Genomic DNA, 21,865 nt, shown 5'->3' on the forward strand with positions numbered 1-21,865 from the left:
TTCACAATGGCTACATCTCAATTGAGGGCAATTGGCGTTTTTGCGCGAAGTGCGCGCCTTTCCCAGCGTGCTTTCACCACCTCCGCTCGGCAATTCGAAGCCGCTGTCTCAACCAAGACCAACGAGGCATCGCCTGCTCCCATCGATGAGAACAAGCCCGCCGTGATCAACCAGGCTCCCAACCGCCTCGGTGTTTGGTCCCGTAGCCAGAAGCCTCGTGCTCAGGCTATGACTGGTCCCCGATTCGAGCAGACCGACTTCGACCTCCAGGTACAACCGACTTGAAGATCTGTGGTGGAATATCAGATCGGCTAACTATGCGATAGCCTCAACCCAAGGCTGCTATCGAGATGATCCACAAGCAGCCCGTTACATGGACTCATGAGCGCATTGTTGCTTGCAACGGTGGTGGTGGTCCCGAGGGCCATCCCAGAGTCTTCATCAACACCGACAAGCCTGAGATTGCTGTTTGCGGTTACTGCGGCCTGCCTTTTGTACGATATGCCATAATCGCTCTTTTTCTAAATCCTTACTTACATTTATTAGGCTCATGAGCACCACCGTACCCACCTCGAATCCCTTCCTGAGACTTCTTACCCTCTCTCATAATCAGCCACGAAAGATTGAATCCGAATGGGGGAAAATCACCTACATCATTAGACATGCGTGAGGGGATAAAGAAATCCAAATACTATGCTTTCTTTGCAAGTGAAACTCACTTTTGTATATACCACGCGAATACAACGAACGACCCAGCACGTCAGGTTACCTGGAGTGATTTGTGTATTTGCTATGCTTCCCATCAGGTACCGAAGGCAATTTCTTTTTGGCAACCTACAGCCAACCTGGGAGCCTGACATTTATAGCTTATGTTGTCCATATATGGGTGTAGTGGAATCCTCTATACATAAGGATGTAGCGTCGGAGTGGCTGAAAGGCTGGCCATGGAGAGCATAAGAGGCGAATTTACCTGTACGCTTCATGTGTATCTATACCAGCACCCGCGCTTCTTTCTTTTGACGCCCCAAGCCTTAAAGGACAATTTTTCTGCTATTGAGTAGGATGGATACTAGACAGTCCTCGCTACAGTACAGCATCTGGTACTGTACCTATTGAACGCGATTATAAATGGTGCGCTATGATTGGTTCAAGGGAGCTTGTTTGACTGATATCGAAAAGCCCCATTCAGACTCCAACTGTAGCCCCACTATGACGGTTGCTAACTTAGCAAGGTTATCCATCAAGCACAATTCGTTCTAAGCTATGCCTCAACCTCAAACATCACGTCTTAATTCCGCAACCACACCAGTACTTTTGTGTCTTCTACTTGTGATATCTCTGTTTCCTGGTGTTTTCCACTTTCTCTGGACACTCCCTTTTAGTCTACTCGGCTTCTTAGGATCATCTTCACAACCCCACCCAACTGCCCTTCCAGTAACAGACCACTCAACAGCAACAACCATGAGCTGGTTCCAGAAGCAATTCACCCTCGCTCCCAAGTCGCGGGGATCTTACCTTATAACTGATCAGGTCGTCTCCTCTCTCCCTGAGATTCGAGACTACAAAGTTGGCCTTTTGAATCTTTTCGTCCAGCACACAAGCTGTGCCTTGAGTCTGAATGAGAACTGTAAGTTTAAGGACTTATACAAAACTCCAGCAGATGCAGTATCTAACATGCGGAAAATACAGGGGACTCTGATGTTCGTGAAGACATGAGTGATGCTCTGGATAGAATTGCTCCTGCGGAGGGCCCCAAGGGAGAGGCTCTTTACCGACACGAGTGAGTACCCATTGTGTAAGTCGCACGAAGACCAGGACTAACAATTCTTAGTGCTGAGGGACCCGATGACATGCCTGCTCACATCAAGTCTGCGCTTGTTGGAGCCAGTGTCACAATCCCCATCAAGGATGGAAAGCTTGTCAGTAACAGTCGGCACACCGCAGAGAGAGAAATAACTAACATCGTCACAGGCTACGGGAACTTGGCAAGGAATCTGGTATCTTGAGTTCCGTGCGGCTCGGCACCAGCGACGTGTCGTTGCAACTATCCAGGGAGAGAAGGCTTAAAGTAAATGCGTACTGAAAACGAACATCGATATATATAGAGAATAAAAATTGACCATTTAGCCTATGCACGCAAATACCAATAACGCCAAACACCATCGCCATGTCTCCGCATCCTATTAAGGAGATCAGCTCGTTCCATTTTCCTCCTTCATGTCCGTGTCGTCGCCTGCCAGAACCTTTGTGTGTGGAACATAACCCTCCGGTGCGGCAGATCCTGGCGTCGCAGCTACGACATTGCCATTCTCGTCCACAAACTCGAAGTTGTATCGGCTCAGCAGATGAGGAATCGCAGAAAGCTGTGGGCCGTATCGTGCAGTGTTGTCGTAGAGCTCAAAGAGAGGGACGGCGAGAAGTTTCATGTTCTTGGGAACGCTCAAAACCTCTGTGAATGGGAATTAGCACCGGATCATATACACTGATTTCTGCCAACCTACTTTGTTTGGGCAGTTGAATGAAGTATAGCTTTTTGCACTCCTTGGGTCTTGTTACATGCGCTGGGATGAATGGATACATAAAGGTTTCGAAGTTAGGCCTCCACCACTGGGCCAAGCAGTCGCCTACTTGCCAGTCGCCAGCCTCCTCGCCCTCTCCCAAACGGCCGACGGGTGCCAATCGCTCATCAAGTCGCGACTTGAAACCCTGGATCTCGTCGTCTTCAGGGCGCAAGTAGTCACCGGGAAGCTTGAAGAAGGCGTTGGCAATTTGCAGCATCAGAATATGTGGATGGTTGTGCTCATGACAAACGAGAATGCCTTCGCAAGTGCGTCGCATGCCATGTTCCGTATAGTGCTCCTCGAGTCGCTTCAGGCGAGCGATTACAGAAGGATCCTCCTCGGGCTGGGTCTCTTTGACACCGAACGTGTAGTTGGACAGTGGGTAGAGCGTCACCTTTTCGGGCTGGTTACCGTTGAAGGACAAGGGAATAACGGGAGGCTGTCCCGACTGAAGCGCATCCGGGGTTATTGTCGACATGATTATGGGCAGGTATTTCGATTTTGATAATTGTATTGAACCAATGCGTTCATAGGGCGACGGGATCGCTAAGTGTTGTCGTGAATATGAACGCGACCTTTGATGAGGATATCTCTTGCAGTGTTCTGGGAAGTGCAGCTAGAGCTCCAGGATAATTTGTGGCAGAATGAGCCCCGGATTGCTCGAAGTAGTAGGCGGTGTAAGCTACAGCTGTATCCAGGCACGTTTGAACCTTTCTGAGACATGGCCCGTATTATTGACATTGTTATGATGACAAAGAGAAAAGGATTGTTCTTATTAAGTAGGCAAGAAATCCTTTGTTGGCACTGAGATCATATGCTATATTTACGGGATGATGTATAGTTTTGAATATGTAATAGGTGTGGCAGCATCATATCCTGTTGGGCAACGAACACATTGAACTGCTGCGTACGGAGCAGACTATGTAGAGAATCTTATTTAAGTAATGGTTGAGAACTTGTTGGCCAACGATTGCAATTGATCAAAAATTTAACACTGTTGTAGGTAGCCTTTAGTGAACCTGAGATGGTCTTTCAAGTTACCTGAGGTAGTCACTGAGTGATAAATCGACCACTTGACACTTCTTCATGAGTTTCATGGATCGCTTCATTATGATGTCCACCTGTATTCACCGTTCACACGTGAGTATTGTGTCATTGAGATTGTCTGTTGCAATTGCCTGCCCGCACAGGTAAAGAGATGCATTGTTGAGGAGCTGAAGGACCCTCCTATGATGCAACTGCAGTGCAAAAGTTTTGAGCTTATTTCGATCGATCGCGTTGGTAAGTACTTATCCACCAGCCAAGAGAACTGCAACTGGGAGAAGCACAGCACGTACGGTACAGTACTGTAATCTAGGTACAGTAATGTCCCTCGTGAAGAAAGCGATGGATCCAATATTGTTTGTTTGAATGGCGGGGCTAACCGGCGGGGCTTGGTCAGTGACCCAATTGAATCTGCCGAGTACCTTCAGGGCAGCGCTGTTCATGGATCAGATAGGCAGTTGTGAAGTGGTGGCCGTAGTCCAGAACCGGCCATTCAGGACAAAGAGTCGACCTATGCTTGGCTGAGATGTCATAAGAGGTTATGAGATCAGAGTACAAGCAGCCAGATGACTGGGGATTAACATGCAATTACGTGCAGAAGCTACTAATGGAGTATCACTTTATTGTTATCATCAGAACGATAGAAAGAGAAGGAGAAAGAATACACAGAACAACCGAGCCCCATCGTAGAGTTTTCGAATGGTCTAGCCAGCCTGAGAACAAGCATGGGCCGCTATCCATTAGTTCCATAGTTCGTTCCATAGGCGGTCGTCACACTACTGTGCCAAACTTCACTCAATTTATCGATGTTGTTCCCTATCTCTATTTTTGCTCACAATCCTGCAAAACTTTCGCGCATTGGCTTTCATAAAAAGTCCAACCCCTACTTTGGACAAGCATCTTACCAAGCTTGTTGCGTCATGCGCATACCGAGACATCCCTCACTGCCGAGTCATAGTTCGCCTGGAGGCACCTGTTAACGTTAACTAAAGCGCTATGGATGAGGCAAGCCTTGTCAATAGCCTCTCGCAGAGGCTTTCAGAGCTCGAGCACAAGGTTCACACCTTTCGCCACGAGATGGCAGCTGATTTCCTGCGCTACTACCAGGAGCTGCTCCGAGACACGCAACCTGACATTGCTTCCAATGTTGCCCAGTCCCTTGCCAAGTCACTGTCCAAATACCCAGACCTCAGCTCCGTTCTCACCAGTCAGGATCTGGATCTGGATCTGGGCCTTGACTCACGAACACTCACCCATTTTGAATCGGCACAGCGCCACCCTTCCCCGCCGACCACTGTCGCTACCTCCGGATCGGGAGCCGCAGAGCCTCCAGGCAGCCCCCGCGATCGACATCACGACGAATTGCTCTTTTATCTTCCCCTGCTAGAGGGGTCTCCTCCCAGGCAGCCAACCTCTTCTCCCCTTTCAAACAACCACGCACACCTCGACATGTTGTTGCCTGAGCCAGGTATCCAGGCAGAGGAGAAGAAAGGCGCAGCAACCGAACACCATCAAGACCAGCAACAGAAGCAGCAAACACAGCCTGGCAATGATCAATTGGAGAATGTATTTTCCTCATTGCCTCAATCGCTCGGGCGACCAGGACATGTTCGTCGTTCAACCAATGATACAGTCTCATCAGGCCATTCGGATCGAAGCGAGTCGAAAACACCACGGAGCGTCTTGAGACGTTCTTCAAGCGGATCTAAACCCCCACAAAGTCCGCGACGTGTGCGCTTTGACGTTATGGGTGCAGAAGTCTTGCCCACAGCATCACCACAACCTACCGATTCCATGATTCCCGCTGCAGCCCCCGTTCTTTCGGCCGACCAAACACGCACTCAATCTATGCTTGACGACGACCCAGAAGATCTTCCTCCGCCTCGTAAGATCTCATCCTCAGAAGCACTGAGGGCGTTATCTAGAGCACCTTTAGAGGAAGGCGTTTGGACCGAGGTCAACTCGAATCCCGACCAAGCCGCTGCTGGGACGGGTAATGCATCGGCATTTGTCTCCAATTCTCCATCAGGAGAGCAAAGAAGCCCAGTAATTCTTGCACCAGAACCCCCGTCATCGCGCCATGTGCCCGAGTCTGTTCGGATAGAGCGTACTTTGGGAAGTGTCAGTGAGGAACCAGACGAGGATGAGGAGTCGTCCGATGACGACTTCCTCTCAATGGCGAAACCAAAATCATTCACCAGCAAGAAAGCTCCAGCATCGCCGTCTTTGAATAGAATACCAGAGGAGAAACAGATGGCCAAGGCCGTTGCAAGTGCAACATCAACTGAGGTTCAAAGTTCGGGGACCAAGAAGGATTCAGAAACCGTTCAGGGATTGGAAGCAGGTGTAGACGATGAAGATGGACTGTTTCATTTCGAGGACTCTGAGGACTCGTCTGCGCCATCGAAACCAACTTCAAAATCAGAACCCATTGTGCCCGAAGTGGAAGAAGAGACCGAAGTTGACTTGCCGGACGTGCCCGAGTCTGAGCAATCTTTGTACGCAACCTCCCCAGCAGTACATATCACTAAGCCAGCTAGTCCATCGGGCCCGACAACTCCAACCATTGCCCGATTTCAAGCTGGCTCCGTGGGTTCATATAAGGGACGACCAGTCATTATGCCTGTTGTTCGCAACCCTGAAGTACATGCCCAAGCTGCCTCGCTAGGGCATTTCAATACGTTTGTAGGAGGGCTGGACGGGCGCAGCGGAATGGATGAGGCGGACCTCAGCAGTTTCCGTGCGAGCGTTGCCAATACTGGCTTTTCCGGCACCCCACGCAGTTTCACAGAACGTTTAATGATGGAGGAGGCTCAAAAGGCAAGGGCTGGCAGTTCAAAGTTGAACTGAAAGTGCACTATGGGTGCGACAAGGAGTTTGGGGATCTTATGTATACGGTAAGGCTTAAGCCTGGGATTCTGGATAAACTCGTCGGCGTTGGACATATTGTGACAAGGAGTTATATATATATTAATATATATACTGGCGGTAGGTTGGGATTCAAGGACGGCCTACGATTAGAAAACGTTATATATACCTCTTCAGAAGGGGGCAATAGTTTATCATGACATATTGTGAGAGAAAGAAGCCCTTGGAATACCCTAATATGAATCTTTCTCTTATCGCATACCTCTTTTGGGCGTTGATTTCATGATGTGCCTCTCACAGACAGATCATGTCACTTAAAATGCTACCAATCATTGAGACCTGATTTGCAGAATGTGGGGTATTTGCTTAGGTACCGTTCTACCGGGGCTATCCGCCTAGAAGCATCATTACATCGCCTGAGCAAACATTTTGCCGCCGTTGACTGCAACTTTAATTCATTCGCACAAGTGCAATCGTTGAAGTCCAAGATTCTCAAAATGGGTGGTCTTAATCTCGAAGTGTTCAAGGTAAGTCACGAGCCCCTCCATGGAAGAAAGTTCTATGAACCCGGATTACCCATGATCAAGACGATCGATCAGTCGCGAGCATGATACTAACTCGTATGACAACCAGTTCGGCACGTACGTCATGTTTCCTATTGGAATCATGTTCTATTTCGGAACCAACCTCGACAACCGCTTCGCCGTTCCTGGTTTCTGGCCCAAGCCTGAGGAGTGCAACAAAATTCCCAAAGACCGAGACGAGATCAAGGCCGAATACGAGCGCATTGTCGCACGACAAAAGCTGCGACAGGCTAAAAAGCTCGAAGAGGAGCGTCGACGAGCAGCGCAAACCCCTAGCAATGAAGGCAACGATTCTTAAAAGCTTTGGGGAAGTCGAGGGAGAAACATGTACACTATACCTTTGGTCGGAAGGTTCTACGACGGCATTGACCATGTATTAACGGCGTTCGGAAGGCATTGAAACACTCCTCTTGGTTGTGTTGGTAAAATACAACATTGTACAAAATTGTTACAAACGGCGCTGGTCGACATGTTATACATCCAAATTTCTTTCAACTTTGTCCCATTCTTCGTCTCCCACGGTCCCCTGTCGTACATTGGCATATATAGCCTTGACTTCAGGATATTCCTTGAGTCCATTGAACAGAGCGTCGAGAGATTCAGCCTGCATGGATGTGTCGATACTAACTTTAGTGTCCTCATTGGGAGCCCAGACGATATCGGAATCCAAAATCTCAAGCTCGAACTTGTTGGATAGAGCTTCGGTGATCGATGTAAGAGTGTTTGGTTGTGTCCAAGCCAAGAAGTCGCCTTCTGGTAGCTCCTCCACATCCTCAAGCCCTTCGTGCTCAATCGCTTCATCTAGAACCTCAGAAAGTGTAGGGCCGCCTTCCTTGGCCTTGAAAACGGCTCGGCCACGCCTTGTGAAATAAAACGTGGTGGATCCGACGATGCCACCAGCTTTCTTCACAACAAGGCGTAGATCGTGAAGAGTGCGGGTCTTGTTGTCTGTTTCAGCGTCGACAACCATTGCTATGTCAGGAGGCATAAGAGCCTCTAGAGACATGGATTCAAGCTGAGTGCCTGTGGCTGAGCGACCCTGGCCTCGTGCGATTGCAGCCTCAATCAAGTTCTTTGGAATACTCGCTACGATTGTAGTTAGCCGATAGCCCAGGCTTTTGGGTGCATGTGTTTACCTTTTGTTGCTGCAGTTATCGCCGTGGCAAGTTGAGGGTTGAATTTGATATTATCACCATACACTATCGAACATTAGAAATGCTATCAGACCATGCAATACCTAGTGACTACCTACTTCTGGAATACATGGCAATTGTTTTGGTAAAAGCAGCCCTTTCGCTCATCTTCTTCTTATCCGTCACAGCTTTGATATGTTTCGTCTTGGACCATTTGTTATGTCCAGCCGACTGGACTGGTGTTGTTACAAATGATCTTTGACATTGTCGACAGATTATCGAGTTTGACTGTTGGAGAGAAGAAATCGACCTGGATGTCTTCAACAGTGAATTCAGACCCTGTCGGGTAGCCATGGTAGACAAGCAGGGCGGTAGAAAAAGACCAAAAGCTTCGAGTCAACCCGAAGAGTCCCCAGTGATGAATATATTGATATCATAACTTCTTTGCTCAGATTGAGCTTGTTAATGCAACGGGCAAACTCCGGTCCAGACACACGATATGCCCCACCTTCCGTGTACTCTGTATACCTGGTAGAGGTAGGCGGTATCCGTATCTGTACCTGCTGGGCATTCCACCCCCCTTGGAGCAATCCACCTTAGCTTAGTGGCATGTGGCATGGGGAACCTCGAAGTTCCCTGGCTTACCTCTTGAAACATAACAAGAAATACAGTACACGATTCCTCAACACTACAGTATAAATACACATCCGTCGAAATAGAATTGCGTTGACGGCGTCGATCGATAATCGTGCGCTATGTCGTCAACTCAAGAGCCCGAACCTCCAGCCCGCAACAGCGAAGCGCAAGCTCCCCTCGACACCGCGACGGCGAATCCAGAGCTCGATCTTCCCAAACTTCAATCCCTTCCCGCCGAGCAACAGGACCTCTTTCTACTTACCTTTGTGTCGAGCCTGACAAAACATGTTCTGGGTTTAGAAGCGGATGACTGCACAGCGCAGCAGTTCTATCTAAAGAAGGAGATCTTCCAAATCATCAACCTTGCATCACCGCAACCTTCTCGAGTCATACGAAATAACCTGGGAAAGTGTTTGGCGCATATCTTTGGGATTGGAGATAGGAAGCTTTTGTTCGAGACGATCAACGACTTGGTCGCGCTTGTATCCAGCGGAAAGACGAAAACGGAGGCAGATATACGGACAAAGCATGCTGCTGTCGTCTGTTTAGGCGATGTGTTTGCTTCTGCTGGCGATAGCGCCATTGGGCTGCACCAGCTTGGTTGCTCGTCATTGCTCAAGCTCCTCAAAGCTTCGTCCAACCACGCCGGACTTCGTGCGGCATGTCTTACCGCGCTTGGGAAGATCGCTGGAATGATAGAAAGCAGCATGGACGAGACGGTTGCTCGTGATATCTGGAAACAAGGACGAAACCATGCATCATCAGACAAGGGTCACCTCGTTATCGCCTCTGCTTGTCGGACTCTCAAGGCGCTATTCAAGCACACGCCTTACTTCTTGAACTCGAGCGACTTCGACAAACTTGAGAGCGCGATTTCCAAAGCGTTCGACTCCCCTTCTACTCAGGTACGGCAGGCTGCTGCAGAGTGCTTTGCTGAAGCTTTGTTCCAAGGGCATTCGGAAGGTGGCCTTCCTGAAGTTGCGTCCCCCAAGGGTAAAAAGACCAAAAAGGCGCTGAAGCGTCAGTCTACTATCCCTAACATCGCCGATGACGAACTGGATATTCCCTCTAGATCAGCGAGTCCAGCTCCATCAGGCAAACGCAGTCAAGTTCTGGCTATGACTCTTTCAGATATCTTAAAGAACTTGGCTTCACAGTACACCAAATCAACTGCCTCCAACAGGACTCGAGCAGCCATTGGTATATGCTATGGTAAGCTTTTCAGACGACTTGGAGAGAAGCTTGTCGAAACAAACTATCTCAAAATCGTCGAAAGTCTCACAATCGATGTTTTGGGCTACCCTACAATTGCCAATAATCGTTATCGCCTCTTGATTTCGAGAAAGATCGTTGATGTTGTCATTCAAGATGTTATTGGCCGCAAGATACTGGGTGAATCGGGCCAAATATCGGCTGCCAAAACACTGATTAACAATATTTTCAAGAATTATCCCCAGGCATTGACCGAGCGGCCAGAGCCTTCCAAGCATACTCTGATCGCAACGCTGAGCGCTGTCTCATCACTTATCCAGTCTCTGGGCTCGGCCGCAAACAGCTTCGCAGAGTCTTGTAGAGATGGTCTCTTGCAAGTCTTGCAACATCCTAGTTATACTGTTCAAGTTTTTGCATCCCACTGCATGAAAACTTTAGTCCTCGCTTGCCCCCAGCAGCTTCTTCCTTGTCTTTCGGTTTGTATGAACAGTCTTAACCGAGAGCTATCTCAGCTCGGATCTGGTCGCAACTCCCCGAGAAGATGCATTGGATTTGCCCACGGGCTTGCCGCCACCTTGAGCGCGAGTCCTGCCCGTCCTCTGCATGGATCTGTTGAAATTAATAGTCGCGTTTTGACTATTGCGACTAACATGTTGAAATCGAGCAGTCAGGCACAACTCCGCGTTGCAAGCACGCAAATTCAGGTCGCCTGGATTCTTATTGGAGGCTTGATGTCCTTGGGCCCAAACTTCGTCAAGATCCATCTCTCTCAGCTACTCTTGCTATGGAAGAATGCTCTCCCCAAGCCCTTAGCCAAAGATAACACGTCGGCCAGAAGCTTCCTTGAGGTCTCCTTTTTGACGCACGTACGAGAGTGTGCAATGGGCTCAATACTGGCGTTCCTCGAGTTTAATAGCCGTCTCTTGACCGTGGATGTGTCAAAGAGAATCGCGACCATGCTTCAGAACACGACAGCCTTCTTACGGACCCTCCCTTCCAAGAAAAACTCCGACGACGTCAACCAGAGGCTGGCTCCTTCTTTGCAGCTTTCGGATTTGGAAATGATGGTTCAGCGAAGAGTCTTGCAGTGTTACGTGAAGCTTGTTAACCTCAGCCCGGCGGGTGGAAGCGAGGCTCTTTTGCAGTCAAACCTCTTAACGCTTGCGATCTCCTTGTTTGCTGATCCGGAAAACTACGCGCCCAATTCTCTGAGTGCCTCGATCGCCAACGCGGCTGCTACATTCGAGTCCGTATGGGATGTAGGCGACAACTCGGGGTTTGGTATTACTGGACTTGTTGCTGGACCTCGTGTGCGAAAACTTCCTGGGCAGCAAGAAAACTCCGATGATCACAAGGATGAACTCGATAGCCCCGATGACACGATAAACAACTTACTTCGCTCGCCGATTTGTGGTAGCCTGGAACACGACGCTTCTGTCCTGTATATCGGAAGTGCCGATCATTCTTCGACTACTCCTGATCCTCCCGCTACAGAGGTTATCAATGCGGCTATCCAACTGTTCGCATTCGCATTTCCGCTCACTCCAGGCAAGGTTCAGGAGAGTATTTTGGAACAAATTCGAACCTTCGCGTCCGCTGGTACGCTCATCAGAGATCCAGGGCGCAAGGCTGCTATGAATGTCAATCTGGCAGCTGCCATTCTGGCTACAATGAGGGTGGCTGTAAAGGAGACGAGATCACCATCTGGTGATGTTTCAAACCAAGCCGTTGAAGCATTGTTGCAAGACATTGTTCGCGATTTTGTTCTTGACCCAGATGAACATGTCAGAAGTCTGGGATACGCTGCTACGGCTCGCCTATGCAATGTGTATGGAAATGCATTTACAAACAACGAAATCAAGTATCTCGTTGACACTATTGTCGGAAATCGTGAGCCTAGTGCAAGAGCCGGCTGTGCTATGGCACTGGGCTCGATTCAAACTCAAGTTGGAGGTATGGCTGCTGGATACCATCTCAAGACCATTCTCGGTATTTTGATGTCTCTCTGCAATGATCCCCATCCAGTGGTTCATTTCTGGGCCCTCGAGGCGCTATCGTTGGCCTCGGACGCGTCGGGACTCAGCTTTGCCGGCTACGTACCCAGCACTCTGGGAATGCTTGTTCAGCTTTACGTTTCCGAGACCCATCATGCTGAGATTTCGTCTGCGATAACCATGAATCTTGAAATGGATCTATCCACAACATCTGCTATTGCACGATGCGTTGATTCGCTTATCAACGTCTTGGGTCCAGATCTACAGGATGCCTTGAAGTCACGAGAACTCATATTCACTCTTGTGAACAGATTCCGCGAGGAAGATGATTTGCTAGTACAAAGGGCGGCGCTTGGCTGTTTTGAGCACTTATCTCTCTACGCTCCCGGGCATATGCACTTCGCCGAGTACGTCAAACTTCTTCAAACATACCTTATGTCTGAATCTACTACCCTACGGGATGTATCAGTAGATGGAATACATAACATGATGAAGCGAAATCCTCAAGACGTCCTACGCGAAGCAGAAAAAGGATTCGAGGAACAGCTATGGCTTGTGCTCGACACGGTGCCATCTCATGATGGCATCCGTAACATCATCCGCAACTGGATGCACTCCACGTGTCTTGCAGAGACAAATGTCTGGCTTCAGCGATTTCAAGCGGTTTTGAAAATGACAAGGGCCAGGCCTAAGATTGAAGACGCCCAATCTAAACCCAAAGGTGGTGGTTTGCCGGATCTGCAAGACGAGGAGGTTGCTGGTTTTGCTGCGGCGGCTGGCGCTGCCAAGGACGAGAAGGAGACCAAGGCAACTTCTGAGGTTGAACCTCTGCGGTGGCAGGTCACAACTTTTGCGCTGGGCTGTATCGATGAAATGTTTGCCATCATCACCAAGGATGTTACTGCCAATGGAGAGTCTAAAGCACAGAACGATCTTCAAAGTAAAGTTGCTGATGTTGTGCGCATGGCCTTCTCTGCATCAACCTCAAGTGTCTTGGAGCTTCGAATCTGGGGCCTGAAGATCATAGGAGATGTGTTGAAGATGTTTGGCAAAACACCCGATCCAGACTTTGATGAGGCAATGTTGCTGGAGCAGTATCAAGCCCAGATTAGCTCGGCGCTTACGCCGGCCTTTGCTGCCGATTCGTCACCTGAACTCGCTTCAGAAGCTGTTAATGTTTGCGCCAGCTTCATCTCTATCGGCATCGTCACCGATGTAGACCGCATGGGCAGGATTCTCAAGACTCTTGTCAGTGCTCTGGAGAACTTCTCTAAGGACAGCGAGAACGCTTCAATTGGCGACCTCAAAAGCCTTAGTTCTAATGCGCAAGTGATGGTAAAGATCTCCGTCTTCTCCGCCTGGGCAGAGCTGCAGGTGGCAAGCTCCGAGCAGCACTATCTATTGGATGTACTCAGGCCTCACATCGGTACCCTAACCCCCTTGTGGTTGGAGTCATTGCGCGAGTTTGCGCGTCTTAGGTTTGAGCCTGACATCTCCATGACTCTCGGACCCCCTTCGTTATCCGGGAGTCTCGACAGCATCTACGCTGCTCTGAATCGCGAGACACTACTGCGATTCTACCAAGACGCTTGGCTGAAGTTGGTGGATGCTATTGCTAGCTTGATTGAGCAAGATAGCGAGTTTGTGTTTGATGCTTTAGATGGTAAAGAATCAGATGGCCCTGCGACCAGCGGTAAAGGCAAGAACTCTGACATCAACTATCGGGACGAGCCTGTGGCATTCTTCTTTGTCTTGTTCGGTCTCGCCTTTGAAGCGCTTGCCACTCGCTCTGGGCAAAGCGACTCCCTCGCAGCACACGACCAGACACTGGCCATCTTGCAAGCCCTCAAGAAGATTCTGCATCCCAGCGTGTCTGGCCATGCTATCTACAGGCCAGATGTGTTCTCCGAGACAATGGACTTACTAGACCGTTTAGTACTTACCGAAAGCCTAGATATTCAAGGTGTGATCGTGGAGATTGCTAGAAGTCTATGCATTGCACACCCTTCCGCCAGGCGGCACGCCAATGAGGAGGGTGACCTGTCTGATGATATTGATCAACTCTTCGAGCTTACACGCATCATCGTTTTGGTACTTACGGGCCTCTTGCCCAATCTCTCAGAAGGAAACCAACCGGCTCGGCACCAGATGAACGAGGAGGCTATCCTACTGATACGGTCATCTCTGAATGCGCTCGTGGACGCGGCAGAAGTCTTCCCAGTTATCATCAAGACAGATTTGCATGCATGTATCGTGCACATCTTTGCCACGATTTTGTCAACTCCTGGATGTCAAGAGCTCATAGCCCCACAGTCTTTACCCACATTGAAGCGCTTCGTTGGCAGCATGTCTAAGTCTCGAAGAAGTCATGGCAACGGTGAGCCGTCTTCTACGGATATCCAGCTGCAAGGATGCCTGCGTAGATTCCTCTCTATCTACCTAAACGCACAGAAGCGTGAAGCTCCCCAATCTCTCACGTGCGTCAAGAACTGCCTGATGGCCACGACTATCCTGTTCACCGGAGGCCAAAATCACCTACCAGCTTCGGAGGCTCTTGTAGCACGTTATTTGGACGAGTTGATGGACTGCCTCACTGATCGAATGGTATGTTCTTCGTGTTTCTTTTCATTCGAGCACTTGGAAACAAATTATTAACTGCATTTTACATCACCTTAGACTGCCAAGATTGCGGCCAACTGCATCAGATCCATTCTTCTTCAGCCATCGTCGACTGGTGCTGATCTCAGCATTGCTCGCTATTTGTTCCCTAAACTAGTAGCTTTTGTAACTGATACGGACCCTGAAGATCCCGAAAATGCTAGGGCCTTGGTTGCCCACACGCTGTGTCAATATGCGGCTGCAGTGGACAACAGTCGACGATTGGCGGCCATTACAGTGGTGGTACCAACATTAATGGCGCGGGCAACAGCTGAAGGGGAGGAGGTATACCAAGAGACTAGCGCACGACTACTGGAGCTCGCGGCAACAGATCAGGAGATGTTCAGAGCGGTGGTTGGCGGCATGAGCGCTGGACAGAAGGGATTTCTCGAGGAGGTCATCCGATTTGGCCGTCAGAATACAGGTTCAGTAAGCCAGGCGGCCGCAGGGGATTCTGGACAGCCAAGTATTGCGTTGAAGATGGATTTCGGTGGTTGAGCTAACGGCCTCCACGTGTCGAGCATACAGTCTCACGAGTCCAGGCCATGAGGTTGGCACGTTGGGCAGGGTGCAATTCGCAAGCCTCATGCATGCAACATATCTTTCTGGCAAGCTTAAATGTGCACATTCTGCAGTTGGGCACCCATGTTCATTACGAAAGATGACGAGGCTAAACAAAGATGAGCATCTGCAATTGAACTGACCTGACAAGCCTGGGTGGGTGTGTGACATGAAATACTACTGTACAGTCTGTATTTAGTGCAGAGTTGACAAGTTGACAGGGGTGACAGCGGGCGATGGAGCGGCATGAGACAGCTGATTTGGTTCGATACGATCTACATGACCTAACGGCCGGCGTCTCCACGATGGAAGAAGTGTGGAGTTACTTGTCAGGTTACACAGGGATCGGCGCATTCTATTCGTGCAACCCACCCAACCAACATGCATAGCATGGCATGGTTAAGCGTCAGTCAAATATCCGGGGCTGCCGGCAATATTCCCGGGCTATCGATGTCGACTGCATCAGACAGCACCATGCACGTCTCAGAGCTGCATCGAGGGTTATGGTCGTTTTCGTGTAACACAGAAAAGGGACGGACCTTCAGTAGAATCGTATTGCTAGACTCGGAGGAATAGAAGAGATTTGGGAAGTCCGCGTTCTTGATCTCATATCTGCCGGGACATGGTAGTATAAGCATAATTATTGATTCCTTTCCATGAACTTCCTTTATCTCGATCATCTGTTCCTGCTTCCCTCCTTTGTATGGCTGAACCAGTCACACCCCCTGCTAGCGGCAATTTATTGCCTGGTTGGCTGATAGCCCTACAGACTGACTATTCCATAGCTTAGGCTTTAAGCTACTATTATCTGCGTAAGTGGTCCCTGTGAGAAAAGGCTCCGACAGAAGACACCGCGAATATTCGGAGGCTACGTCTATCACTTGCATCCTTTGGCTCAGGAATTACATAGCCGCGTTGCTATAACTGCAGTACAAAACAGGAAACCCTCTCGTCTGACTCCACCAATGAACCACGCCGTATCCATAATTAACTGTTGTAATACGTAGTACGTTCAGTGATACCGTAAGAGTGTACCAACCAGGGGAAACCCCTTCAGCCTGTCAGCGTTCCTTTGGCTTTTGCTAACAAAAGCAAAAGTGTGATTTGGTGGATAGCTGGCTAATCTTGAACCCGATGCAAGTGCCAGGGTGTTCTCCTTGCTTTTGGTCGTACCTTGGCCTATTAACCTCTTTACTCATCGATCTTTGTAGTCGCACAGCCTGCATAGTAAGTACATAGTTGGCCCTGCCGGATCGGTGACAACCCAGGAGCTGGATTGTGATAGATTTTTTGATAGCAACCAAAAGCAAGCGTTACAGAAACTCGCGGTTTTAGTACTCGAAAACGTTGCCAATGCAAGATAAATGGCCAGACTTAGACACAGCCCACTGCTTGATGCAAAAAGCGCACGATTTACTACTGGTCAGTTGTAAGAAGCTACACCACTTCGTCATTAGTTGACATCTGATGGTACACCCTGCCATTGCAGAGCATGTAGACACAAGTATGGGCTCAACCAGAGAAGCGGAGGTCCAACGCCACTACTTATCGTGACGTTGGCATGTTCCATCTACAATAACCGGCCCTTCATCTTTCCTGCTGATCTCTTCTTGAGAGGGGGGCTTCTTGGATGGCGATTTCTTATCCACCTGTGATCCCGATGCTTTCTTGTCTGGCGGTGGCGCCTTCTTCTTATCAGAGCTTGCTGACTTAGTCTCTCTGTTCTTTGGTCGCTGTGTCTTCTCGTTTCTATGTCGGCCCCCGTCTCTTGCGCGATGAGCGCTTGTTGGAGTATTCGTATCGACTAACTTGGGCTCGTCCCAGGTAGTCGTTTCGTGCGAAAATCCCGGTTCTTCAGCTACCGCACCTTCTCGAGTGGGTCGCGCTATCACTCTCCGGCCTTGAAAGCGTGCTTTGTTTAGTTGCTCTATAGCCGTATTCGCGGCCGAGACACTGTCGAAAACGACTAGGACGTAGCCTCTGAGGTATTTGCTGTTGCTGTTCTTTGGAATCTCCATAGAATCGATCTTGGTCTTGTCCACTCTGCGCCGAATCCACGACTTGACATCCTCAGCACGCGCCTGCTGCGGGAATGGTGACACATGTAGTTTTCTTGGCTCCATCAAGACGTATTCCGACTTATAAGGTGGTTCTCTAGTGGAGTATTTGCATTCAGGGTAAAAGTCTGAGTGCTCGTCGAGGCCAGGATAAGGTAGAGCAAATTGCGCCCCCTCAGGTTGATTTGGCGGAGCGTAAGCAATTGGATTGGGTGAGCTTCCAGTCTTATAGTCATAGGAATAGTAACTGCCTTGCCCTACAGCCACATACGTTGTGGGCCCAAGTGGTGCGCTTGTTGCTACTATGATCGGTGGTTGCTGGGTATAGCCTTGGGTCAAAAGAGGATGACTGATGAATCTGGGGTCGCTGATCTGGGAATAGCTAGTCATGTAGTACTACACCTCGGTAAACACAGGTCAGGCTTCTGTCACAGTCATGAAGATTTGGGGGTTGTCCTACCTGCTCGGGTGCTATAGAATACGGAGGTGATGCAGTCATCGGTGTTGGCAGCATATGACGGGTTGGAGGGACAGGCGCAGGCTGGTATCGCGGTGTCTGTGGTATCTGAGGTCTTTGTTGTGATATATGAGGCCCTTGCTGTGGCATTTGGGCTCCTTGTTGTGGTTTTTGAGTTCTTTGCTGTGGCATGACAAGTTCCCTGATCTTGATGGAATGACTGCGGTTCTTATCAGACGCAACAATCAAGCGTCCATTAAAAATACCGCCGTTGAGGAGACCTGCTGTCATGTCAACACCAACAAATGCTGGTTTTGGTAATATTCCCTTACCCCAGGCGTTCTCAAAATTTTCTCTCCCTTTCACTCGAACCCATCCAGAGGTACTGCCTTGGAAGACTTCTATGTGGTCAACAACGCATGCGGTTCGTGTCCAGTCTTTCAACTGCTGCCATGATGTTCCGAAGGGTAACTATCAAAAGAGTTAGATGTTGTGATAGTACCAATATGCTGCATAGCCAGTAACTCACGTTACAAATAGTAATGTAATAGATGCCAGTTTCGTTACCCGGAGCGACATCCGCTTGGATGGTAGCTTCGGTAGGCATGGGCTGGCAGTAATATGCACGAAGCCGAATCGTCTCGGCTTCCAAACGGGCTTTTGTTTGATGCTACAAAAGATTGAGATGACAACAAAAGCTGTGTGACGGTGTAATGGTATAAGACGCGAGCGGCACTAAGGTGACAGCCCAGGATTTATATTCAACAGTGGTACCCGTTGGTAGTCTCGTTGAATCGCCACAGCTCTAAAAGAAAGGTTTGTCGGGGCAATGACCAATATATGTTAAGCTGTGATGCAATACAAGACAGTGCAATAACAAAATAGAACAGGCTGGGCCTTTATATCCCATTTTCGATGACAGTTCACTCGAGAGCAGCATTGGGAGCAAAAGAGACAACAACTTGTCTACAATTTCCTCAATATTGCTTTTAGACCGTTCTTTACCAGCTCGGGATTTACTTGCATTGGATCCCAGTCTTTTGTCCTTTAATTAGGGTCTCCGGGGCCCGGGGGTGATGCATCCTGAGAAGGCGGGCGTTCTGCACAAGCAGATGTCGTCTCATGATGAACGCAAGACCATGAAGCGCTGAGACTAAGTAACCCCGTACATGGATGGTAAGGTCGGCGCCTCTTTTTTGTTTGACGGTGTGCCGTGCATGTAGTGTAACCTGAGACCTTGCTGGCATTTCGACATGTACTTTTCAGTCCTTATGCGCAGGTGGGGACGACTAGTCGCGATTCTAGTTACTAGGACACGGTGATGCAGTCGTGTTTAAAAGTCCCTGTTAGTCGCCAACAATATCCGTAAAGAGAATTACATAGAAGTGGTGCGGTCTGCACGAACGTTGATCAATTTGAGCAGGACGTTGCAAGCCACAGACCCAACCACTATACAAGCATGTCTCCCTGGTCGATATGCAGAGTGCCAGGACGGGTCCCGTCTGATAAAGTGACATATCATATTCTGATCAGAACTCCACCAGCTGGGAAACGCTTCTTATTAGACGTTTGATTGTGATAGATCTCGTCATTAAGTAACCAGACAGAGATCGCAACTCAGCAAAAGTCTACCTGGACCCTCTTCCAGCGCTGGTTGGAAGAGTGAAGACAACCAAACGGCTTCCCCTGTCGCGACCCAATCTTCATGACATTGTTGCGGCATCAACGCTAATGTTTTCATTGCTTATTTGGGGACATAACCTGCAGAAATTCGCTTCCCTGAGAGAAGAGAAAACTATGTGCCTTCTGGTCAATGCATTGACATCAGATTAAGGCGCCATTTGTGTAACAGTGCCCCAGCCGCCTGTGCAGATTGCGTGCGGCTTCGTCTTGAGCCGAGATAGTTTCGTCTGTGTATCCTGGTATCCTTCCACATGCCAAGCTATCGCCTTTTTACCAAAATGGTGGTGAGGGTTTTCTTTTTTTTAATCTAGATCATGGCGGGCCAGTCCCTGGTTCTCAGTTGTGCTTAAAAGAGAAGGTATCGTCCAGTGTTGATGTATCATCTGGCATCAGAGCAGATACGTCAATTGTATCTCCGATATCATGCACCGATCCCAACGTTCTATCGCCGGCGGCCCCTTCGCGCCAGGGCGTTGGGCATTGCGCCGTATCTGCGCACGATATCAAGACACCGTTTTGCACGTCCGACAGTAGCAGAACCGGGAACTCGGGCTCACCATTTATCCAGGCAGCTCGTGTTTTACCAGTGACCTTGCCGTTCGGCAGGTGAGACCCCAAATTGACTGCTTTGGGCCCTTGAGATAGTGGATCCCAGATGAAAGATACACCACGATACTTATCTTCCTGGCACGTCACCAATAGAAGCTCGCGGGTGGTTGGATGCCATTGAAAGTCGACGACTGAGTGGAACATAAGCACCGCCCGAAGCTCAGCTGCGGTGACATCCCAGATCCACAGAGTAGTGGGTGTGTCGTCAAGTTTAGTGACTAACAGAGTCGAAGATGCGTCGAACGCCAAAGAGGAACATCCTGTCTTGACATCGGCTGGGGGCTTTCCATCTACCAATCGACTCGGGGGTGAAACCATCTGGGTTGCGCGTAAAAATGTGTAAGAGGCACTCCCTTGGGAGGAGCTGTTGAGCTGTTCTTGCCAAACCTGGTACGTTATGTAAGAATAGAAGCAATTAGAAGACAAATTGATCTCACCTGAAGTGTGTCCTTGGGCACAACTGTGGTGGGGTGGGTAAGTCTCAAGCCATCTCTCCATGTTCTTGTGTGGAGAGCGCTCACTGTTCTGCTACCGTCGCCAATGGCGCAGAACGACGCATCATGGCTGAGACTGCAACACTTAATCCCGGTCTCTAGATCAGCGTCCTGGCCCTGGGCAATGCTAGATGCACCAATGGAGCGGAAGAATTGTCCGTCGGGTGTATACAGAAGGAGCTTGTGGCCATGTGCCGAGGCTTCCCACAGCAGGAGCCATTTCCCATCAGGGGTCCACGCCAAGCCGTGAGCATCTACCGTTTCTGGATACCAAGATCGTAACGTCTGTCTCGTCTTGGGCTCGTGGATACTGACGGCATCTCGCCCACTTGTCCGCGTCAAAATGGCCAGGTGGGAACTCTGTGGTCGCAAAGAATACCCTCTTTGGGCGGATGAGGGGAGATAGAATTTGGGGTTGTTGATCTCAATAGCTTTGGAAGTAGAAAGGTCGAAAATAGAAAGTTTAAGACCGAAAGCAGCACAGGCAAAGACCTCGTCATCATAGGCACCAAACTGCACAAGCGTTTGTTTTCCTCCACCTGTCACAGGGTTCCTGATCGTGGCTCGAAACGACGAGTCAACTATCGAGAGGACATGAATCTGGTCGACGCCTGCAACAAGGATGCGAGATGATGAAGGTGCCCACGCCAACGTGGACCCAGGGGTCGTAAAATCTGCCGGTAACTTGATTGTCTGTGCAATCGAGAGTGAGGGCGCTGAGCGCACTATGATACTCTGGGAAGAGAGTGTGGCAATAAACTTGCCATCAGGACTGGCAGCACAGTGAGGCGATGCTGTGAGAGTTAACAATGGTTGGTTAACGCTGGTTCTCTTCAATGCTGGATCGATGTTGAGAAGGAGACACATATGAAAGTGAGACACATAATGACTCAGAAAGTACCTACCTTTGAAAACACGCGAGGCTTGCATCGTGACTGCCTCTTCACGGTCTGTCGGTTGTCTGAAAGGTCCAGAAGGAAGGTGAGAATGAAGACTTGTAATCGCGGGGTTGAAGTTGTGGAGGGCAGGCAGTAACAGAAACCAGCGATAAGAGCGATAACGAATTATAGGCAGAAACTACCTCTATATCCTTGTCTGTATCAAAGGTTTAATGGTGAGTTCACAATTGCTACGACATCTGTCGTGGTTGTGAGGTTCAATTAGCAGCACAGAACTTATCGATAATAGTACTGTTGACATACTGCTGAATCTGGTTTAGCGCTACCTGATGTCAACGACTATTCAACGGACCTCTAGCTACCCTACAGCCGCTTACACGGCGTTAAACTAACACAAGTTGTCGACAGCAAGCCT

General features: G+C 49.3%; 9 protein-coding genes across 9 annotated transcripts; 5 read left to right on the top strand and 4 right to left on the bottom strand.

Annotated features, from left to right (window-relative positions):
* Nucleotides 1-6: 6 nt before the first annotated feature.
* On the top strand, nucleotides 7-609 carry B0J16DRAFT_318500 (uncharacterized protein; the record flags this gene model as incomplete). Its single annotated transcript, XM_046125456.1, has 3 exons — nucleotides 7-270; nucleotides 327-494; nucleotides 547-609. The coding sequence occupies 3 exons, from the start codon at nucleotides 7-9 to the stop codon at nucleotides 607-609; spliced, it is 495 nt and encodes a 164-aa protein (XP_045984765.1).
* A 598-nt stretch (nucleotides 610-1,207) lies between these two features.
* Nucleotides 1,208-2,232, top strand: B0J16DRAFT_103012 (uncharacterized protein). Its single transcript, XM_046121297.1, has 4 exons — nucleotides 1,208-1,627; nucleotides 1,690-1,780; nucleotides 1,832-1,919; nucleotides 1,972-2,232. Exons 1-4 carry the CDS (start codon nucleotides 1,264-1,266, stop codon nucleotides 2,065-2,067), a joined length of 639 nt encoding a protein of 212 aa, XP_045984766.1. The 5' UTR covers nucleotides 1,208-1,263; the 3' UTR covers nucleotides 2,068-2,232.
* B0J16DRAFT_266322 (nucleotide hydrolase-domain-containing protein) lies at nucleotides 2,193-3,039 on the bottom strand (the record flags this gene model as incomplete). Its single annotated transcript, XM_046123417.1, has 2 exons — nucleotides 2,193-2,449; nucleotides 2,502-3,039. The coding sequence occupies 2 exons, from the start codon at nucleotides 3,037-3,039 to the stop codon at nucleotides 2,193-2,195; spliced, it is 795 nt and encodes a 264-aa protein (XP_045984767.1).
* Nucleotides 3,040-4,406: 1,367 nt separating this feature from the next.
* Nucleotides 4,407-6,731, top strand: B0J16DRAFT_338209 (uncharacterized protein). The gene has a single exon (XM_046127428.1). It carries the CDS (start codon nucleotides 4,602-4,604, stop codon nucleotides 6,453-6,455), a length of 1,854 nt encoding a protein of 617 aa, XP_045984768.1. The 5' UTR covers nucleotides 4,407-4,601; the 3' UTR covers nucleotides 6,456-6,731.
* Nucleotides 6,732-6,970: 239 nt separating this feature from the next.
* B0J16DRAFT_382727 (uncharacterized protein) lies at nucleotides 6,971-7,355 on the top strand (the record flags this gene model as incomplete). The annotated part of the gene is made up of 2 exons (XM_046131265.1): nucleotides 6,971-7,000; nucleotides 7,107-7,355. The coding sequence occupies 2 exons, from the start codon at nucleotides 6,971-6,973 to the stop codon at nucleotides 7,353-7,355; spliced, it is 279 nt and encodes a 92-aa protein (XP_045984769.1).
* A 128-nt stretch (nucleotides 7,356-7,483) lies between these two features.
* Nucleotides 7,484-8,663, bottom strand: B0J16DRAFT_103052 (transcriptional regulator-domain-containing protein). The gene is made up of 3 exons (XM_046121298.1): nucleotides 8,310-8,663; nucleotides 8,194-8,256; nucleotides 7,484-8,143 (listed from the first exon to the last, which is right to left on the bottom strand). Exons 1-3 carry the CDS (start codon nucleotides 8,542-8,544, stop codon nucleotides 7,530-7,532), a joined length of 912 nt encoding a protein of 303 aa, XP_045984770.1. The 5' UTR covers nucleotides 8,545-8,663; the 3' UTR covers nucleotides 7,484-7,529.
* A 151-nt stretch (nucleotides 8,664-8,814) lies between these two features.
* On the top strand, nucleotides 8,815-15,425 carry B0J16DRAFT_103065 (armadillo-type protein). The gene is made up of 2 exons (XM_046121299.1): nucleotides 8,815-14,636; nucleotides 14,709-15,425. The coding sequence occupies exons 1-2, from the start codon at nucleotides 8,946-8,948 to the stop codon at nucleotides 15,186-15,188; spliced, it is 6,171 nt and encodes a 2,056-aa protein (XP_045984771.1). The 5' UTR covers nucleotides 8,815-8,945; the 3' UTR covers nucleotides 15,189-15,425.
* A 1,138-nt stretch (nucleotides 15,426-16,563) lies between these two features.
* Nucleotides 16,564-18,372, bottom strand: B0J16DRAFT_413280 (uncharacterized protein; the record flags this gene model as incomplete). Its single annotated transcript, XM_046133366.1, has 4 exons — nucleotides 16,564-17,704; nucleotides 17,769-18,046; nucleotides 18,098-18,236; nucleotides 18,295-18,372. The coding sequence occupies 4 exons, from the start codon at nucleotides 18,370-18,372 to the stop codon at nucleotides 16,793-16,795; spliced, it is 1,407 nt and encodes a 468-aa protein (XP_045984772.1). The 3' UTR covers nucleotides 16,564-16,792.
* Nucleotides 18,373-19,561: 1,189 nt separating this feature from the next.
* B0J16DRAFT_103087 (uncharacterized protein) lies at nucleotides 19,562-21,683 on the bottom strand. Its single transcript, XM_046121300.1, has 3 exons — nucleotides 21,457-21,683; nucleotides 20,495-21,345; nucleotides 19,562-20,444 (listed from the first exon to the last, which is right to left on the bottom strand). The coding sequence occupies exons 1-3, from the start codon at nucleotides 21,479-21,481 to the stop codon at nucleotides 19,785-19,787; spliced, it is 1,536 nt and encodes a 511-aa protein (XP_045984773.1). The 5' UTR covers nucleotides 21,482-21,683; the 3' UTR covers nucleotides 19,562-19,784.
* Nucleotides 21,684-21,865: the final 182 nt, after the last annotated feature.

The sequence above is a fragment of the Fusarium flagelliforme genome (genome assembly GCF_020744385.1).
Source record: "Fusarium flagelliforme strain FIESC 12 MPI-CAGE-AA-0113 chromosome Unknown B0J16scaffold_3, whole genome shotgun sequence".
NCBI classification, from domain to species: Eukaryota; Fungi; Ascomycota; class Sordariomycetes; order Hypocreales; family Nectriaceae; genus Fusarium; species Fusarium flagelliforme.

Bases quoted from the DNA above. Each gene is read 5' to 3' on its own strand.
- B0J16DRAFT_103012 (XM_046121297.1), top strand. From the start codon at position 1,264: ATGCCTCAACCTCAAACATCACGTCTTAATTCCGCAACCACACCAGTA. The intron at 1,781-1,831 runs GTGAGTACCCAT...AACAATTCTTAG, and splicing joins GAGGCTCTTTACCGACACGA to TGCTGAGGGACCCGATGACA. The intron at 1,920-1,971 runs GTCAGTAACAGT...ACATCGTCACAG, and splicing joins CCATCAAGGATGGAAAGCTT to GCTACGGGAACTTGGCAAGG.
- B0J16DRAFT_338209 (XM_046127428.1), top strand. From the start codon at position 4,602: ATGGATGAGGCAAGCCTTGTCAATAGCCTCTCGCAGAGGCTTTCAGAG.
- B0J16DRAFT_103052 (XM_046121298.1), bottom strand. From the start codon at position 8,544: ATGGCTACCCGACAGGGTCTGAATTCACTGTTGAAGACATCCAGGTCG. The intron at 8,257-8,309 runs GTAGGTAGTCAC...AATGTTCGATAG, and splicing joins AATTGCCATGTATTCCAGAA to TGTATGGTGATAATATCAAA. The intron at 8,144-8,193 runs GTAAACACATGC...CTACAATCGTAG, and splicing joins GATAACTGCAGCAACAAAAG to CGAGTATTCCAAAGAACTTG.
- B0J16DRAFT_103065 (XM_046121299.1), top strand. From the start codon at position 8,946: ATGTCGTCAACTCAAGAGCCCGAACCTCCAGCCCGCAACAGCGAAGCG. The intron at 14,637-14,708 runs GTATGTTCTTCG...ACATCACCTTAG, and splicing joins ACTGCCTCACTGATCGAATG to ACTGCCAAGATTGCGGCCAA.
- B0J16DRAFT_103087 (XM_046121300.1), bottom strand. From the start codon at position 21,481: ATGCAAGCCTCGCGTGTTTTCAAAG. The intron at 21,346-21,456 runs GTAGGTACTTTC...TAACTCTCACAG, and splicing joins AGCCTCGCGTGTTTTCAAAG to CATCGCCTCACTGTGCTGCC. The intron at 20,445-20,494 runs GTGAGATCAATT...ATAACGTACCAG, and splicing joins TGCCCAAGGACACACTTCAG to GTTTGGCAAGAACAGCTCAA.